The 15,617-nt window shown below is 42.2% G+C and overlaps 1 protein-coding gene across 1 annotated transcript in view; it reads left to right on the plus strand.

Moving 5' to 3' along the window:
• FSIP1 (fibrous sheath interacting protein 1) overlaps positions 1-15,617 on the plus strand; it is a gene marked incomplete at both ends in the record, with an annotated part of 89,646 nt that overhangs the window by 10,227 nt on the left and 63,802 nt on the right. The window contains 3 exon segments of the mRNA XM_080618205.1: positions 4,689-4,787; positions 11,078-11,178; positions 11,950-12,054. Of these exon segments, the coding sequence (XP_080474331.1) occupies positions 4,689-4,787; positions 11,078-11,178; positions 11,950-12,054 (305 nt within the window).

The following is a 15,617-nucleotide window of genomic DNA, read 5'->3' on the forward strand; positions in this document are numbered from 1 at the left end:
TTTGCAGAAGTCCAGGTAGATGATGTCAGCTGCTCTGCCCCTGTCCATCAGATTCGTAGCCCCATCATAGAAGGCCACCAAATTGGTCAGGCAGGATTTCCCCTTAGTGAAGCCATGCTGGCTGTCACCAACCACCTTGTTGTTTTTCATGTGACTTAGCATGCCTTCCAGGAGAATCTGCTCCAAGATTTTGCCAGGCACAGAGGTGAGACTGACTGGTCTGTAATTCCCCGGGTCATCCGTTTTCCCCTTCTTGAAAATGGGGGTTATATTTCCCTTTTTCCAGTCATCGGGAACTTCACCTGACTGCCAAGATTTTTCAAATATGATGGCCAGTGGCTTAGCAACTTCATTCGCCAGCTCCTTCAGGACCCGCGGATGGATTTCGTCAGGTCCCATGGACTTGTGTACGTTTAAGTTTTTAAGATGGTCTCGAACCAGATCCTCTCCTACAGTGGGCCTAGGGTCTTCATTCTCACAGTCCCTGTGTTCGCCTTCCAAGACTTGGGTGGTGTGGTCAGAGACTTTGCCAGTGAAGACTGAGGCAAAGAAGTCATTAAGAACCTCAGCCTTCTCCAAATCCTGGGTAGCCAGTTCTCCCGATAGCTTCCAGAGGGGGCCTATGTTGTCCCTAGTCTGTCTTTTATTTGCTCCATACCTATAGAATCCCTTCCTGTTATCCTTCACATCCCTAGCCAAGTTTAATTCTAACTGGGCCTTAGCCTTCCTTACCTGGTCCCTAGCTTCCCAAATAACATCCTTGTATTCTTCCCAGGCCACCTGTCCCTGCTTCCACCTTCTATAAGCCTCTTTTTTCCTTTGAATTTTCCTCAGCAGCTCCTTATCCATCCAAGGAGGTCTCCTGGCCCTCCTGCTGCACTTCCTTCTAGTTGGGATGCAACACTCCTGAGCTTGGAGCAGGTGATCCTTGAATAACAACCAACAGTCTTGGGCCCCCCTGCCCTCTAGGGCTGTGTCCCATGGAACCTTACTAAGCAGGTTCCTGAAGAGGCCAAAGTCTGCTCTCTTGAAGTCCAGGGCAGTGAGCTTGCTGCACACTCTTCTCACTGTCCTGAGGATCTTAAATTCGACCATCTCGTGATCGCTGCAACCAAGGTTGCCCTGGAGCGTCACATTTCCAACCAGCCCTTCCCTGTTGGTAAGCACGAGGTCAAGCATGGCACCTCTCCTTGTCGGCTCCTCTATTACTTGCAGAAGGAAGTTGTCTTCCACACAATCGAGGAACCTCCTGGATTGCTTGTGCCGGGCCGTACCTTCACTCCAACAGATGTCAGGGTGGTTGAAGTCCCCCATGAGAACAAGGGCCTGTGAGCGTGAGGCTGTTCCTATCTGCCTATAGAGCACTTCATCCACAGATTCCTCTTGATCAGGCGGTCTCCACAGTAATGTCCCCCATCGCTGCTCTCCCTTTAACCCTGACCCACAAACTCTCTGTCAAGTGCTCACCCATCCCCAGACAGAGTTCCATACTTTCCAGCCTATCCCTAACATAAATAGCAACTCCCCCTCCCCGCCTGCCAGGCCTGTCTTTTCTATAGAGCCTGTAACCTTCCATTCCAACACTCCAGTCGTAGGAGTCATCCCACCATGTTTCTGTGATGCCTACTATATCATACTCCTGTAGTCATGCACACATCTCTAATTCCTCTTGTTTGTTTCCCATGCTATGGGCGTTTGTATAGAGGCATCTGAGCTGAGCTCCAAATGAAGCCGGCTCATTGGCTGGAGCAGCTGGAATATCTCTGCATCGCTCTGAGCATTTATTGTAGGTGCTGGCAACTGACTGGGTGTGTTGGGATGAAACGATGCCCCCCTCCCCCAACACATCTAGTTTAAAGAAACCTTGACCAGCCTGGCAAGCCTGCTACCAAAACCACTCTTCCTCCTCTTTGTCAGATCAGCTCTACCAGCCCTCAGTACACCTGGCCTACTAACTTGAGTCCCGTATTCAAAACACTCAAACCCCTGACTATGGCACCATCCTTTTAACCATTTATTAACCTGGCCAATCCTCCTAGCTTTTTTAAGGTCTCCCCCTGCATCCTGGAGAATTGATGAAAAGACAACCCGAGCTCCAGAGCCCCTAACCACCTCTTCCAGGGCTCTGTAGTCCTTCTTTATGTTCTCCAGGCTACTGCTATCAACATCACTAGCACTCACATGGATCACCAGAAGTGGGTAATAGTCCGTGGGACTCACTAGAACAGGCAGCCTCTCTGCAACATCCCTGATCCATGCCCCAGGTAGGCAACACACCTCCCTCGAGACCCGTTCAGGCCGACAGATGAGTGCTTCAGTCCCTTTCAAAGTAGAGTCCCCTACCACTATGACCTGTCTCTTTTTCCTGGCAGCACCAGTAGTGCTCTTTACAGGTGCACCAGCCGGTTGTTTCTGGTGCAAGTGCCCTTCCTTCTTAGCCCCCTGCAGGACATCAAAGCGGTTCTGGGTGGGGACAACAGCTTTAGGAGGAAGCCCCTTGTTTTTATTTGTCCTCTTCCTCTGTTTTTTGTTGTTACTATTTCCCAGCTTCCTGGGTTGACAGCCTCCTCCTCTCCCCCATGAGCTGCAGGGAACGCTTGAGGCCCCTGCACAGTTTGGGCCTGGAGGAGGCAGTCCTTTTTCCTCAGCTTCCCTGATATCTTGCAGCCTATTAACAGCATCCCGCAGCTCAGCCACCTGCTGCAGGAGGACCTCCACCAGGGAGCATCGAGTACAGCCCTGCCCATTGTGCACCGTTCCCTCAGGAGGCCAGTGCAGGCACTCTCTACACTCCGAGCTCTGCACTGCAGCCTCCCCTCTCATCGGCCCTGTCTGGGTGCCTACGCTGGCCACCGCCGGGGCAGCCAGAGCAGAGCTCCCAGATCGGGCCCCGGTCATATGGTGAGTACTCACCATCCCGCTCGCCTGCCCGCGCAAACCGCTTCACCGCGCTCCCAGGGGCAGGTTTTTAACCAGTCAGGGCTGGTGCCGCTCCTCCTGGCTCCGCCCCCTGTGAGTCCCTGCTCGCATCAGCTGAGCTGCCGGCTCCTGGGCAAGTCCTGCCGAGGACTTGAGGCTCCCTGTGTGCCTCTGGCCACTCTGAGTAGAGGCTCCTGGACGCTGATCTCCTTCCAGCTCCGGTGTTGAAGGCGTTCTCTCTCGAGCTACTCACCTCAGCAATTTCTTGCTGAAAGGAAACAGAATTGCAGTGCATCCTGTCTTTTTTTGGGGAGAGAACAAGTATTTGAGATCTAAATATTATTGCTGAGCAAAAATCTCAGCTTGAATGTTGGAAATATGTGCATAATAAGGATAGCAATTTGTGGGTAAAACACTTCAGCAAAGCTTATTATTATAACGTAACCTGCTTTTATTTTTCTGCTACAGTTTGGGTTATTAGGGAAGAACACAGAATTTTATATAAGAGATATTGAAAAAGTCTCCAGTAGATGTCAGAATATAGTAAAAAACAGTAGGCAAGCAAGACTATATGGTTGTTAATGAACTCCATGCTCCAATTCCCCTATTATTTCAAAGGTAACTCCTTGCTGTAGAGATCATGTGCATCATATGGATTCCAGTGTACTCTACTGAGAAAACTCTGCATAGCTCAGAGATTTGTATTTATACTCCAGCTTGATCTTTATCTTGAATTTTCTGTGACATGCTGGTGCCTTACTTTTCAGGTCTTGTTTATTTGTTTATTTATTTAAATGAATGCACAGATAGCTGCTTTGGCTGATACTGACATGGAATGCAATTTATATATTTTGGCTTTCAGAGCTTGAATTTGATAAAGAGCCCTATTAAATAAATTATATAGGGGAGCTGTTTAATTATAGCTTTTAATGCGGCTGTGAAATCAAACACAAGTTCCGGGTACAAAATCATTAATAACTTGTGGCCCAGCCCCTCAGGCATAAAAGCCCCTCTGACACACTCATGGCAGAAAATTAAATCAGGAGTTAATTAAATAGCCTTAAAATAATTTCCCTTAAATTAATTTCCCTCTGCTCTGTGCAACAAAATCATACTTTCGGTTGAGTCCATTAAACTCTGTTATTACAGGATGTTGGTTGTTCTTTCCATATGTGAAATATGTTTCTACAAATCCTTTGCTGTAAGTGCTAAGTGTGTAGACTCCAAAGTAATGCTCTGTTTTACACTTCCAGTTAATATGTGTCAATATCACGACTGGATTTTTTTCTTTGAGTAAGTGAAACAACTCTTGCATGCTAGGATGTTTGAACACTTTTTTTTTTTTTTCCTTTTTTCCTAGACTGTACCCTTGACTAAAGCCACTTAGAAGTCTAACAATTCATGCACAGGCAGACATCAGCTGTGAAAAACTGGATACTTTATTCTCATTCCAAATTCTAGATGACTTACCACATGGTGTCTGCAGAGGCTTTTGAACTTTAGGGCCTTGGGCTGTATCTTCTAGAATGTACTTTTCTGTCCTGTGTGGGCAGTAGTTTAAAAAACCCCAAACCAGACATAGTGTAATTATTCATGAGACACCTTAGATTTTTTTTTTAGCCTTCTTTATTTCTTGAGAAATACGGTGGCTATGTAATTTATCCAAGTAAATTTCTTTAACTTTCATATGTGAGATCTTATATTATACTGTACATGAAAATAGATATTCTCTAGATGCAATTTAAATTTTACTGAAAAAATTCCTGCAGGTCCCTCATGTGCCAAGGAAGAAGAAAGACATACTTCAGTATTTCACACACAAATTAATCCAGAAGGTTATGATAGCCATAAACCCCAACGTCATCAAGGTAAGCTTTATTAATTATATAGTTTGTATGTGGCAAAAAAACATGTACAATGGGTGGGTAATGAGGACTTGTCCTTTGTGACTAGGCCAATAAAATCAGAAAAAGCAAGGTTGTTAAGTGGACTGGTGACGGTTCTTTTTTTTTTTTTCTTCTTTTTTTTCTTTTTTTTTTTTTTACAAATGATAGAATAATTTTGCTTGTGAGTTTACTTAAAACATTGTGCTCAACATGCAAAGAAAAATTTTTAAATCGAGGTTTATAAAACATTTTCTTTCATTGCAAAATGATGAGGTGATGGAAGCAAGGACAGGCGGCCTGGGAAGAATACAGGGATGTTGTCCGGGAAGCTAGGGACCAGGTTAGGAAAGCTAAGGCCCAGTTAGAATTAAACTTGGCTAGGGATGTGAAAGATAACAGGAAGGGATTCTATAATTACATTACAAATAAAAGACAGACTAGGGACAACATAGGCCCCCTCTGGAAGCTATCGGGAGAACTGGCTACCCAGGATTTGGAGAAGGCTGAGGTTCTTAATGACTTCTTTGCCTCAGTCTTCACTCGCAAAAGCTCTGACCACACCACCCAAGTCTCGGAAGGCGAAAGCAGGGACTGTGAGAATCAAGACATTAGGCTCACTGTAGGAGAGGATCTGGTTCGAGACCAGCATAAGAACCCGAACACCCACAAGTCCATGGGACCTGATGAAATCCATCCCTGGGTCCTGAAGGAGCTGGCGAATGAAGTTGCTAAGCCACTGGCCATCATATTTGAAAAATCATGGCAGTCAGGTGAAGTCCCCGATGACTGGAAAAAGGGAAATGTAACTCCCATTTTCAAGAAGGGGAAAATGGATGACCCAGGGAATTACAGAGCAGTCAGTCTCACCTCTGTGACTGGCAAAATCTTGGAGCAGGTTCTCCTGGAAGGCATGCTAAGTCACATGAAAAACAACAAGGTGGTTGGTGACAGCCAGCATGGCTTCACTAAGGGGAAATCCTGCCTGACCAATTTGGTGGCCTTCTATGATGAGAACACAAAACTGATGGACAAGAGTAGAGCAGCTGACACCATTTGCTTGGACTTGTGCAAAGCATTTGGCACTGTCCCGCATGACATCCTTGTCTCGAAATTGGAGAGACATCAATTCGATGAGTGGACCACTCAGTGGATAAATAACTGGCTGGATGGCTGCACTCAAAGAGTTGTGGTCAATGGCTCCATGTCTGGCTGGAGACCAGTAACGAGTGGTGTCCCTCAGGGATCGGTGTTGGGACCGGTCTTGTTCAACATCTTTGTCGGTGACATGGACAGTGGGATTGAGTGCGCCCTCAGCAAGTTTGCCGATGACACCAAGCTGTGTGGTTCGGTTGATATGCTGGAGGGAAGGGATGCCATCCAGAAGGACCTTGACACACTTGTGAGGTGGGCTGATGCCAACCTTATGAAGTTTAACCATGCCAAGTGGAAAGTCCTACACCTGGGTGTGAACAATCCCAGGCACAGCTACAGGTTGGGCAGAGAAGAGATTCAGAGCAGCCCTGTGGAGAAGGACTTGGGGGTGTTGGTTGATGAGAAAATGAACATGAGCCAGCTTCAGTGTGCGCTCGCAGCCCAGAAAGCCAACTGTATCCTGGGCTGCATCAAGAGTAGGGTGACCAGCAGGTCGAAGGAAGTGATCTTGCTCTTCTACTCTGCTCTCGTGAGACCTCACTTGGAGTATTGTGTGCAGTTCTGGTGTCCTCAACATAAACAGGACATGGAACTGTTGGAACAAGTCCAGAGGAGGGCCACGAGGATGATCAGGGGACTGGAGCACCTCCCGTATGAAGACAGGCAGAGAAAGTTGGGGCTGTTCAGCCTGGAGAAGTGAAGGCTGCGTGGAGACCTCCTAGCAGCCTTCCAGTATCTGAAGGGGGCCTACAAGGATGCTGGGGAGGGACTCTTCATCAGGGACTGTAGTGACAGGACAAGGGGTAACGGGTTCAAACTTAAACAGGGGAAGTTTAGATTGGATATAAGGAAGAAATTCTTTACTGTGAGTAAAGGGTGGTGAGGCACTGGAATGGGTTGCCTAGGGAAGATGTGAATGCTCCATCCCCGGCATCAAGGCCAGGCTGGATGAGGCCTTGGGTGGCATGGTTTAGTGTGAGGTGTCCCTGCCCGTGGCAGTGGGTTTGGAACTTGATGATCTTACGGTCCTTTCCACCCCTAACTATTCTACGATTCTATGATTCTATGATTCACTATAGGGTGTATCACGGGTTCTTCACGGGAATTCTTTAAAAACTTGTATCACAGTATCACAGTATCACAGTATGTTAGAGATTGGAAGGGACCTCAAAAGATCATCTAGTCCAATCCCCCTGCCAGAGCAGGAACACCTAGATAAGTCTTTGCTGTTATTCTAGGGTACAGTATCTTTCATTAATAGGCTTATATTCAAGAAACTATCTACAAGTTAAGAGTGGTGCTGTATACAGTTTTAACTGGCATTCAAGGATTGTTTATTCCGAGCTCAACATCAGAGCATCCCAACACGTAGGAAGTCAAGGATGAGGACCAGGAGACCTGTGTGGCTAAATAAGGAACTGCTGGGTATGCTCAAGTGGAAGAGGAGAGTTTACAGGTCATGGAAGGAGGGGCTGGCCACTTGGGAGGAATATAAGGCTGCTGCTAGAGGATGTAGGAAGGCAGCTAGGATGGCTAAGGCCTCCTTAGAATTAAATCTGGCGAGAGGGGTCAAAGACAGCAGAAAGAGCTTTTTCAAATACATGGCAGATAAAGCTAACACCAGAGGCAATGTAGGCCCACTGGTGAATGGGATGGGTGCCCTGGTGGCAGAAGATACAGAGATGGCAGAGTTATTGAATGCCTTCTTTGTCTCTGTCTACTCTGCCGGAGGCAGTCCTGAAGAGCCCTGTACTCCTGAGACCTCAGATGAAGTCAGGTCAACGGAGCAGTTTGCCTTAGTCGATGAGGAATGGGTTAGAGACCAGTTGAGCAATCTGGACATCCATAAATCCATGGGTCCAGATGGGATGCACCCGTGGGTGCTGAGGGAACTGGCGGAAGTCATTGCTAGACCACTCTCCATCATCTTTACCAAGTCTTGGGAAACGGGAGAGGTGCCTGAGGACTGGAGGAAAGCAAATGTCACTCCAGTCTTCAAAAAAGGCAAGAAGGAGGACCCGGGTAACTATAGACCGGTCAGCCTCACCTCCATCCCTGGGAAAGTGATGGAACACCTTATCCTTGGTGCCATCTTAAGGCATATCAAGGATAAGAGGGTTATGAGGGGCAGTCAACATGGCTTTACCAAGGGGAAGTCATGCTTGACCAACCTCATAGCCTTTTATGAGGAAATAACACAGTGGATGGATGATGGCAGAGCGGTGGATGTGGTCTACCTTGACTTCAGCAAAGCATTTGACACGGTCTCCCACAGCATCCTCATAGCTAAACTGAGGAAGTGTGGTCTGGATGATCAGGTAGTGAGGTGGACTGCGAACTGGCTGAAGGAGAGAAGCCAGAGAGTTGTAGTCTATGGGGCGGAGTCTAGTTGGAGGCCTGTATCTAGTGGAGTGCCTCAAGGGTCAGTACTGGGACCAGTATTATTTAATATATTCATCAATGATTTAGATGAGGGAATTGAGTGTACTGTCAGCAAGTTTGCTGATGACACTAAGCTGGGAGGAGTGGCTGACACGCCCGAAGGCTGTGCTGCCATCCAGCGAGACCTGGACAGGCTGGAGAGTTGGGCAGGGAGTAACTTGATGAAATATAACAAGGGAAAGTGTAGAGTCCTGCATCTGGGCAGGAACAACCCCAGGTTCCAGTATAGGTTGGGGAACAACCTGTTAGAGAGTAGTGTAGGGGAGAGGGACCTGGGGGTCCTAGTGGACGGCAGGATGACCATGAGCCAACACTGTGCCCTTGTGGCCAAGAAGGCCAATGGCATCCTGGGGTGTATTAGAAGGGGGGTGGTCAGTAGGTCAAGAGAGGTCCTCCTTCCCCTCTACTCTGCCCTGGTGAGACCGCATCTGGAATATTGTGTCCAGTTCTGGGCCCCTCAGTTCAAGAAGGACAGGGACCTGCTGGAGAGAGTCCAGCGCAAGGCAACTAAGATGATTAAGGGAATGGAGCATCTCCCTTATGAGGAAAGGCTGAGGGAGCTGGGTCTCTATAGTTTGGAGAAGAGGAGACTGAGGGGTGACCTTATTAGTGTATATAAATATATAAAGGGGGAGTGTCACAAGGATGGAGCCAGGCTCTTCTCAATGGCAAACAATGATAGGACAAGGGGTAATGGGTACAAACTGGAACACAAGAGGTTCCACTTAAACTTGAGAAGAAACTTCTTCTCAGCGAGGGTGACAGAACACTGGAACAGGCTGCCCAGGGAGGTTGTGGAGTCTCCTTCTCTGCAGACATTCAAGGCCCGCCTGGACACATTCCTGTGTGACCTCATCTAGGTGTTCCTGCTCTGGCAGGGGGATTGGACTAGATGATCTTTTGAGGTCCCTTCCAATCTCTAGCATACTGTGATACTGTGATACTGTTCTGAATTTTTCTGTTTGTTTGTTTCCAGGAGAAATTATCTAGATGTTGTGACAAACCTAAATCTTCAAAGAAACTAATTTTATTACGCTGATTATTATAGTGGTTGCATTACTTTTATGGATTAGGTACTTTCTGGCAAAAATCAGACATCTGTGCTGGTTCTTCTAGGAATCACTTGTTTTAAGTGCACTGTATAGCTTTCAAATGCTGGTAGCAGAGTAGTGTGTCCAACACTTCAAAACGGAATTGTGCTTTTTTGCCTCTGTTCTTTCCCTATTTGAAATTCAAATTTGTATGGTTGAGTAACTTCTCACATGTGTTGTGACATAAGAAGAATAGCTTCAGCTGCCATTCTGTCAGCTGCAGTTGTTTATTTCTTTGTCATCTACCATTCTATGTAAACAGAAGTAATCTATCTTCCTGCTTACTGGCTAAGAGGACAAGGATGTCTTCCTGAAGGTTGAACCATTGATGGCAGCAGAATCATTGCACTTTTTCGAATGTGACTGCATGTTTTAATTTTTAAACATAGACTGTAGCTCTTTTACTATTTTATCACTTAGTCTACTATTATGTGACTTTTACCTTTGTGTTATTAAATGTTTTTTTCAGACTGGGCTGGAGCAGGGCTGTGCTTTTGATATCTCTGTCTTCCTATCACGTCTTCATTCCTCCCTTAAAATGAAGCTTGTCTCTTAGCTTCCACCTTCATAATTTCCAAGTTGTGCTGGAGTGTCCTTGAACAGCAATAACAGGCTTCATTACCAGTATTCAGAACAGCAGTGGCTTCTGAAACCCATTGTGTCCATAGTGTGTAAAAAGGATGAATGGAATTTATTTCATACCTTTGGGAGTTTGCTTGCAATCTACTCACTCTGAACAAGAGTTACTTTCACATAAATTTCCATAGCCTATCTTCTATTATCAAACATCTTAATTTTGGGTTTTTGTAGGCAAATAGCACACCCCTTTCTCAAATCTCCACTTCCCAGAAAAGCAAAATGTATCATGCCTACTTTTGAAGCAGTTTTTGAGACATGGAAGTTGGTTATATTTGCTTAGACTGGTTATTTAATGTGATAAATATTTGCTGTCTGCAAAGAAATTGCTGTTTTAAAGCTGGTAAGTCTCTGAAAACCAGAATACATTCCAATTTTTATGATGGACAGAACCCTGTTGTTGGAAAGAACCATACATATGATGTTGTCAGAGTATCGTGTCTGTAATAGCTTTACAGCTCTATAACAAATTTATTTTTTAAAAAAATTTGTTTTATAAGCTGTATTATAATATCAACTATATCATCTGTTCTTCAGCTGTTTTATTTTAAAAAATGTACTTGATATGTCTCCAAATATTTCTGTGGTTTTCAAAAAAATTATTGTCTGGTTTCATATGGATGATAAAACTAAAACAATGATAGGGTTCGAAAGAATGCCGTGGCTTTTAAAGCCACCATGTTTAACATTTTTGAGGTTTGAAATCCAGAGTATTTTAGCCTTGGCAACATTGAACGATCTCATATAATAAAAGCTTAAAATAAGATTAGATTTTGACAATAATTATGTTTTAAATTAGCAATATTGTTTATATAAATAATGAAAACAGTATATAAAAAGTTTGTCTATCCACTTTGTTTGTTAAAGATTTAATGGGATTGCTGTTATTACAGCTCTCATTGAATCAGAAAAGGAATTATAACACAACAACATTTCTTCCTCAAACTTCAGATTATCCAAGTGAATTAGAAACAAATGAATTTCTTAATGAACCAGAAAAAATGCATATCAAATATAGAAATAATAAGGATTTCATTAAAAAGAACATAGAGGTAAGCATTAACACACAAAATCATTAACATTTTGTTAAATGCTAACTAAAAATATTGTGTAAATACTTCTGGGATCAGTTTTTTGTTTTGTGTTTTTTTTTGTTTTGTTTTTATTTTGAGTCAGGGACATTAAAAGCTAATTAGTCATAAATGAAAAAATCTTGCTGTTAAAAAGTGTTGTTTATAGCAGAGTATTCTATAAGGTCATTCTCATCATGGATGCTCATGTTGGTGGGGATAATACTGCTTCTATGTATTTGTTAAAGAGTATTGGAAACTGAATTTTTCTGTTTGTGTCTGGACATAGCTAGTTTTGAGCGCAAATATTTCCTAAGACTTTTGTTAAGTGCATTTGCTATTAAGTTAAAGGAGGATGTTCATAAACATAGATAAGGAATAGGTATGCAGGTTGCTGATGTATAGTGCGTGGGACTGTTATTTACAAAAGACTTCTTTCTGTCAGAAAATAGATGCCTTGATTTTCATGCTTTTTTTTCTTCCTATGAAGATGTAGTAGCTGTGATAATTTTTCGTCTAGTAAAAAATATCCACCCCACTGCTATGTCAAAAACTACTATAAGATTATCAGTTTTTATGTAGTCTTCTAGATTTTTCTGTCAGAGTGATAATTTTTGTTAAGGGAATAAGCATGATTTGGATGTTAATTTCACAGGGTTTAAACACTTTGTTTTGATGCTGTGTGAGCTAATGGACTTCTAAAGTTTTTGGGTTTTTTTGGTTTTTTTTTGTTTTTTTTTTTAAATATTTCAGCTAGCAAAGGATTCAGGAAATCATTTCATGCTTGAGGAAGAAAGAAAAAGGCTAATTGGACTACTGAAAGATACAGAATATGGAATTGAATTGCAGGGTCTTGAGGTATGGCAATTTGTACTGTCCTGCTTTATTTGGCTTATTTTTATGGTAAATCTAAATTTGATTTGGTTGTAGTCCTACCATGAAGTAAATCACTGAGATATGAGACAAAAGCTGGACAAATCCAATTGCTCTTTGTCTTCAGGAATGAATTTGCATTGGCTTCTTTGTTAACTTTACTAACACTTGGATATGCCTGACCTCAGAAAAGAAACAGAACCTGAAAGTTAAGACATGGATGAAGGAGCCTCAGAAGGACACTTAGTGAAAAAGATGACCTATTTTCTCTGCATAAAATGTGAAGTTATGGCCTATCAATCTGAGTGGCTACTGCTGTAGTTTCAGGTAAAAGGGTCAGCAACTATTTCAGAAAAACTCTTCAGGGTAAAAAAGTGTTTGATTGTCCCACCAGTTACTGCATCTAGGAGAGTCTGTGCCTCAAAATGATTCCCACTGATGTGAAGACATCAAATAGTCTTTTGATCTTGTAGTTACTAGGAGATGCCCTTTATCTGATACTACTTTGAGGGGGATGTCACAGTGAAGGAGTGTTTGGGGCTCTGTGTTTCACAGAAGTAATCATAAGGATGTCAGGATGGGAAGATAAAATTTGGGCAGGAAAATTAATCATACTAGGAACTTACAGTACTTTTCAACAATATATAGTATTAAATATGCTAAAGTTATGTGTTTTCATAGAAAGAACATCCTCTAACTATGTAAACTTGATATAACACATCAAGAAACCTGCATTTTAATAAACAAGAAGAAATAATGGTGAAAATGCTTCGTTGTGTAGAGAAATTGGGTGACCTTTCTAATTCGTTTTACATTTAAATGAACATTAAATCTGTAGTAATGTTATGAGCTTTTCCACAGCATTTATACGTATACGCTGAATCACAGTAACTAAGAAGAAAGACGTGAACTCTGTGTAGAATGAACAAAGTATATCCAAAGCCTAGTTTCAGTTTAGTTTATATAGCTAAAGTGATCTGGAGTAAATTATTTTTCAGTAGGTTAAATAACAGCTTAGGTGTGAAAGAAACAAACAAAAGCAAATGCAATTTATTTTTTTAATTTGTCTCTTCCTGTATTTTATTTTAAGCTATTTTTTAATAAGGTGATGAAGACATCGAAGAGGTGATGCTCTGCATTACTATTTTTTAAAATGTGTCTAAAATCCACCTTATAAATTACCATTTCAGACATGGGTTAAGGATGTGAGCTCAGGATTTTCTTCATCTGAATGGAAATTGAGAACTAACCTACCCATGGTTCACAACATTAAACAAATCTGTAATTTACCCAACTTCAGTGTGATTTCTAGGTTGAAACTCATACGCTCTGTAACCCAAAACTTTTCCCTTTATTTTAGGGGAAGTAGTAAATATACAGTCATTTTCAGAGCTTTGTGGGTCAAATAAAGTTAAGAAGTCTGTATAAGTTAGGAAAACCTGGTGTTCAAATGACTAAGATTATATAATGTGCAGTATTTTAACACTAACTATTTATTCACAGTTAGCAAGATAATGTAGAAGCACAGAAACATAAACTTTGCTGGTCATTGGTATGTAAAGGTTTAAAACTATCAGCCACACTAAGTGCTTATTCTCATGAGATGAAAAACTTCTGTAAAATTATACCAGTCTTCCAGTTGGCCTGACATTTGTTCCCTCACTTTACATAGAAAACTTATTTATTTTTTTTGGACATGAACGCTGAGGTTGCAGATTGACTTACTTATGTGTGTAAAATACTCATCAGTTAATGATGTTGCACAGGTATTTGGTTTAGCTGACATAGTTTAGCACTCAAAACAATACAGTGGAAGGCTCTTTGGCCTAAGGTTGACCTACTGGTTTGGAGAGTTGATTTTTATTGTACTTTTGAATTTGTTGCATATTAGAAGAATGAAGTTAAAGCTCACTGGATCATAACTTAGTTAATCTTTTGTCTGTGCATTTGAAAAAGATTCGAGGTATTCTATTAGATCTGCTTGCAGCACAATTGGCATTAGAATCCTGCTTAAGGGTGACAGACTGTTCAGCTGTAACAGTACTTCATCCAGTCTAATAGGAAGAAACTGTAGGGAGAGCATTGTGGCTGTTCTTTCCCGCTCAAGGACGTGTTTCAATGTGAGCACACGCAACTATAGAGATTTTACTATTTGTATCAGATATTAAATAGATCACAGGATGTGTGTTGCTGTAGGTTCTTGAGCAATGGACAAGAATGGGAATGGTAATTTGTGAGTTAGTCTAGTCTGTACTAGATCATCTCTTCAGAGAAAACAGCTCCTAAATCTAAACCCAAAGTACAATAAAAGAAAGGTTTAGTTACTTAAACGCGTCTAGTCTGGAAATGAATTTGTTGTGTCTCACATTTGAGTTTTATTATGGGTGAGGCATTTCCTGTGACTGCTCTATAACAAAGATCATGAGGAAATTGTCAGGTAATGAGTAATGTAGACTGCTTCAAGCGGGTCCAGGTAACTGTCCAGCTAATGGCTACTTTCATCTTATTTCATACTAACTTTTAAAAAAACTGGTGCAACCACAGTGGCTAAAGTAGTGTTTTGGAGATTATCAATCAAGGCAGATATGGCTATGCTGTATGAATTCCTCTGTATAGTGTAATGTGGATCAGGTTAAATCAACTTAATTTGACTTGGACTACTAAATATGTCAAATATCCAAGCAGTGTTTCTCACTTTTAAAAAAAAGTGTTTTATGAGTATTTAAAATACTTTAGAAGTACATATTCATGCTAATCTAATTTTCAAAGCTGCAGGGGTATAATTTGTTTCAGATGTTCCACAGTAATAAGCACTGACTGTGCCATTATAAAAGTATTGTTCTGAGTTAATACACAGGAAACATTGGCAGGACAGAAGTTTATTTTCCAAGCAAAGCTATCTTGCAAATACAGAAGAGAATATGAGAGTCCATTTAACTCTGGAGTAAAGTGACTACTAGAGTAATCTGGTTACTTGGAGCACTGGAATATGATGGCATGGGATGCAAACAGTGAGCTGTAGCTGGTGAGGCCAGGTGCAGCTTGACTGACTCCTGTAATCATTTCTGTGTGTTTGCACTGTGCCCTGCAATGTCAGATTAGGGGTGGTTAACATGACACTAGTGTAGTACTGCATTGATTACCTATGATGGTCACTGTCTCACCTGAACAGATGCTTCCACAAAGCTGGCAAGCTTCTAGAGATATTTCTGTGTGGCTCTTCTGGAGTCAGGTCATGTCCAATCAGGCTTACTACTTGTGTTGTCATACTTGTATGAGAAAGCATTAGAAAAACTGATTTTGTTTCACAGAAGAGATGACTCTGTCTTCTTTTTAATTATTTTTTAAATTCTACTTGGCATGGAGGTAACTTGTGATAAGTGTTGGGGTATTTTTTTTTTATTTTCGTAACTAATATGCTTTACGATATAGGGGATGAACCAGAGATGACATCATAGCAGTGGTATCATAATTGGAAGCTGGTATTTCCTCCTTTTCTGTGGACACTATTGCATGAATAGCCAGAGGACTAATCTGGAAGGTGTAAA

Source organism: Psittacula echo (assembly GCF_963264785.1).
Source record: "Psittacula echo genome assembly, chromosome: 5".
Classification (NCBI taxonomy): domain Eukaryota; kingdom Metazoa; phylum Chordata; class Aves; order Psittaciformes; family Psittacidae; genus Psittacula; species Psittacula echo.